The sequence below is a fragment of the Silene latifolia genome, chromosome 1 (assembly GCF_048544455.1).
Source record: "Silene latifolia isolate original U9 population chromosome 1, ASM4854445v1, whole genome shotgun sequence".
Lineage (NCBI taxonomy): Eukaryota > Viridiplantae > Streptophyta > Magnoliopsida > Caryophyllales > Caryophyllaceae > Silene > Silene latifolia.
In genome coordinates this window covers 82,608,584-82,613,676 of record NC_133526.1, presented here as the reverse complement: position 1 = coordinate 82,613,676, position 5,093 = coordinate 82,608,584, and the positions used below count along the sequence as shown (strand labels likewise).

The 5,093-nt window shown below is 35.1% G+C and overlaps 1 protein-coding gene across 1 annotated transcript; it reads left to right on the top strand.

Annotated features, from left to right (window-relative positions):
* The first annotated feature begins 599 nt into the window (after positions 1-599).
* Positions 600-1,674, top strand: LOC141649422 (uncharacterized). The gene is made up of 2 exons (XM_074458112.1): positions 600-682; positions 789-1,674. Exons 1-2 carry the CDS (start codon positions 600-602, stop codon positions 1,672-1,674), a joined length of 969 nt encoding a protein of 322 aa, XP_074314213.1.
* The last annotated feature ends 3,419 nt before the right edge of the window (positions 1,675-5,093 follow it).

Genomic DNA, 5,093 nt, shown 5'->3' with positions numbered 1-5,093 from the left:
GAATGTATGAGAAGCAGGCAGTGGCTCCTAGATGCCTAATCAAGATGGATCTTCAAAAAGCTTATGACACTATAGAATGGGACTTCCTTGACCAAATGATGCAGGCTCTTAAATTTCCAGGTTCATTCAGAGGGTGGGTGATGCAGTGTGTCACTACTGCTACCTATTCCCTTAATCTAAATGGAAATACGTTTGGCTTTTTCAAGGGTCAAAGAGGATTGAGACAGGGGGATCCCCTTTCTCCCTTGTTGTTTACCATATGTATGGAGTACCTATCAAGATTGTTGTTGACAACTACTACTACAATGGGTTTCAAATTCCATCCTCTATGTTCACCTATGAGGCTTGCTCATCTTATGTTTGCAGACGATCTTTTGCTCTTTAGTAAAGGAGATGCTATATCAATGATGACTATTATCAGGACTTTCTCAACTTTTTCAGCTACTTCAGGACTCAAGATGAGTAAAGGAAAGTCTAATGTGTTTTTTAATGGGGTGAAAGATCCTTTAAAGTCTGACTTTCTTCTCGGGGTCTCGGGCTAATTGAAGGTAAGCTCCCTTTCAGGTACCTAGGGGTGCCTATTAAGACTACCAGACTTAATGCTCGGGATCTGCAAACCTCTCATTGATAAGATTGTGGCTAGAATCCGAACCACAGGAGCCGTGGAAATTATCTTATGCAGGTAGGTTGGTTCTAGTCAGGGCCGTGCTTAAGACTTTGCATAACTATTGGGGGCAAATGTTCATCCTTCCATCTGGAATCATTACTTCCATTGAACAAATTTGTAGAAACTTCTTATGGGATGGGGGAGTTGATTACCTAAGGTCACCCTTGGTTGCTTGGGATAAAGTGTGTCGGCCAAAAAAAGAGGGAGGTCTTGGCCTGAAACAAGACATTCTATGGAACAAGGCAGCTGTTGGCAAACTGGTTTGGTGGATTTACACTAAACCAGACATGTTATGGGTCAAATGGGTAAGTAACATCTACCTAAAGGGGCTAACTTGGCATGACTACTCTCCAAGCGCTAATTCCTCCTGGTACTGGAGAAAGATCTGTCGAGTGAAAGGGGATCTTCAACTAGCATACCAGCAACAACTCTGGGATTCCTATGCTAATAGATACACGATTTCTAAAGGCTATGAGTTCCTGCGAGTAAAATCGCCGGATGTTTCGTGGTCGGGATTTGTATGGAATGTGTGGACTGTCCCTAAACATGGCTTCATTGCTTGGATTTATCATCATGGAAATATGAACACAAAAAGCAAATTTTATAAATTAGGAATCAGTGATGATGATACCTGCTGCATTTGCGGAGGATCGGAGGAGACAATGGAACATCTCTTCTTCGATTGTCCATATAGCAAGATACTTGTTCTTCAAATAAGAGGATGGCTGGGAATCAACTTCCCTGCTACCAACTGGGTCCATTGGCGACAAGGGAGACAAGGCTCTCAGGTTCAACAGGGAATCCTTGATGCTGCGATTAATGCATGTATCTATTACGTATGGCACCAAAGGAATAGATGCAGGTATGATCTAATGCTAATCCGACCACACAGGCTTGCGAGACTGCTTATAGAAGAGCTGCAATTGAGAATCCGAGGTTTAGATCGAAGGAACCTGAGTAGGAGGGATGAAAACTGGGTTCAAGAGCTCCTGATTAATGGCGTCTGATTTTCTGGGTTGATCGAAATTGGTTTTGGGGGAGATGAAGATGATTTCCTCTTTTTTTAGGTTTGTGTTTGTTTATGTTTTGTTGGGCCGCCAATTTTGGCGGTACGTTGTAATATGGGCCTGACATTTCGTTGTCTCGATGAGTGTCCCGATCCCATTGTATGGTGACCTTTCTCTTTTGATATATACTTACATTTTATCAAAAAAAAAAAAAAAAAAAAAGGTACTGTTTGGCTAAATTTTAGAAGTGTTTTTTGTAACGGAAAAAGTAGTAATTAGGTCAAACACCCTAAATTATAGAGTTTTTAAACTATTTTTAAAAGGAAAATGAGATTCTAATTATTGACCCCCCAAAGTAGAAGTAAATATTTTCTACTTCTTCTACTTTTTACATAAAGTGCCAAAAATCAATATTTTTATTTATGAAACCATTACTTCTTTATATATTTTGTTCCTATATTTTGTTCCTACACTTTTTCTCTTCTATGTATAATGTTTACTTATATTCTCTCACATACACCGTCAAAGTACCCGGATGTGTAAAATAATAATTTTGATTTGCTTCTTCCCTCTCACAATATTTGTTGCCATAATTTTAGTTTGGCAAGGGTGTATAAAATTATAAATTGAAGGGTAATTATATTGTTTTAGTATAATTGTCGAGTGATTAAATAAATTTTTTAAACGTTTATTTTTATTCAAATGATGAATCTATAAATAATATGGTTAATGGAGAAAGCAAAAAAAAAATGGATGAGAGTAGTTAGGCCAAACATATAAAGAGCATATTTGAGTTTCTATTTTTTAAGCTTCATTTTTCAAAAATAATTTTCAAGAAACGGAAACATCAAATTGATGCTTCTATTTTTATGAGCAAAAACATGGTATTTGAGCTTTTGAGAATGTACTATTAACTTTTATATTTATGATATGTTTGGCCAAAAAGTATTTTTAAGTCCAAAAACACTTTGAAAAGTAAGGCCAAACACACACAAATTTTATAAGAAATCATTATTACAAAAGTATGGCCAAACAACCAAAACTTTTGCCAAAACTAGCTTGTGAATAAACTTCTTTTAAAAAGGAAAAACTAATTTACACTAGCAAGGCCAAACAACACCTAAGCACAAATCGAATTGTCAACCTTTTTTTTAACTAGAACTTAAGGTATTATTTTAAATTATAAATACCATTTTATATATATCTATATAAAAATAAATCCAATATATTTCTACACATTCAACGAAAAATGTAAACCAAATTTAATTTAAATAAAAATTTGGTTATGTAATTTCTCATTTTAGCTGTACTAAAAATTCACATATTGTGAATAATTGAATATTTCTTAACCAAAAAAATAAAAAAGAAGAGTAAATTATCGATTACATCCACGCTTAATCCACTTTTGTACATTTACTCCCACGTCAATTTTTTTTATTAAATTACACCAAAATTAATATCTCAGGTTATAATTTGCACCCAATATTGGATTCAGGCCCAATTTCCATCAAATTTCAAATTTTTTGGTTTAAACATTTAATTTATGACGATTTTGCCCTTATTCCTTCCTTTGTAAAGCATATTGTTCATCCTTCTCCTCATTCATTCCCGTCTTCATCATTCTCTCTCATTCATTCCCCAATTTTAACCTAATTCAATGGCCATCAATTATAAACCCACAATTTAAGGTAAAAAACAATGGAACAATTTCAGAGCAATGAATAATATAATCAATTTCACGACATTTCCAAATTAACAGAAATCAAACAATAACTTACAAACAAATTCGAAAGAAGAGATAGAAGGACAACTTACATCAATTATTAAAGTGATAGATGGTGATGGATGAACAATCGATCAATAATTAAGGTTTAACTTGGATTGTTGCAGAATTTTGGGGGAATTTTTTGGGGAAATATTTTGATGAAATTAGGTTAAACGGGTGAAAGAAGTGAAGTAAATGAAGGAAGAGTCACAATTTGAGTGATAGTTATAAATGCGGGGGCAATTTCGTCACTTCATAAATTTTTTTATCTAAAAATGGCTTTGGGTGCAAATTATAACATGAGATATTAAGTTGGGTGCATGTAATTTAATTAAAAAAATTGACGTGAGAGTAAATGTAAAAAGTGGATTAAGTGTGCGTGTAATCGATAATTTACTCAAAAAAGAATTATAAAAACAAAAATATTTGAACATCCTTTCTAATAATTTTGAATTTCACACAATTTATATTTGATCTTGACTTTCAAATTGTAAAATATTTAGTGAAGCCAATTTCATTTCTAAAAATAAGATATTTGGTTGACTACGCATTAAGGGAAATTTTTGGGGTTGATTTGCTATATTTATAAGTTAAAGAGCTTAATTATGCAAATATTAAACTTATGCGTAGACCTGGCAAACAGATCGGGTCGTATTGTGTTCGTGTCAATTTTAAACGGGTAACAACTATCTCAACCTAACCCGACCCAATTACATAAACGGGTCACTTGTCTCAACCCTAACCCAACCCATTTAATTTTTCTATAACCAAATCCGACTTATTTAACCCATTTATCTTTTAGCAGGTCATTTTTAACCCACTTAACCCGTTTAACCCAATAAACTAATAAAATAAATTAAGCTTTATAGCCCTACTATCCGAAAAAGGATAATGAAAATGCATATTTTTAAATTGTTTGGTTGGGTTATTGATTAAACCCAAATACATTATAACACTTTTAAATAAATGGGTTATTCGTGTCGAGTTTGTGTCAAAAGAGCTCAACCCTAACCCGACCCATTTAAGTTTCATGTCGTGTAAACCCAATTAGTTAAATGGGTCATAACCTCTTAACCCTAACCCGCTAATTTCGTGTCGGGTTCGTGTCGTGTTTTCGGGTCGTGACAATAATTACCACCTCTATTTATGGGAGTGATTTGCTATATTTCTCGTTTCAGGTGGGTTTGTTGGAGGGCCATTTCATTTCGTAAATTTTGGGTGCAAGCCATTTCAAATATGGGTCCTTGAGTATCCCCTATATACAAGATCTGGTGTTGGTGTTTATGGGAGTGGGGAAGGGGGAAGGGGATTTTGGTGCTTAGAACATCCGCAAAGGTGAGACTCCCCATATCTTCTCTTTCCTTTTCTTATTCGTCCACCTCATTTTCCACTAACTTTTCCATTTATCCTCCCCATTTCATAATTACATTTATGCAACAATGGGGTTCCCCAATTCACACACAAAAATTTGGGAACCTTCCCAAAAGTAACACAAATTGCCTTGCTTTTTTTTTGGGGAGCTCCTCTAAAAACAGTGGAACCCCAAATGTTGGGGAGCTTTGTGCAACAATGAGGAGCCCCATATGAGAAGAGAGAGGACATATGGGGAGGCACCTCCCCACCTTTGCGGATGCTCTTCGGGTGGGTTTTTTTA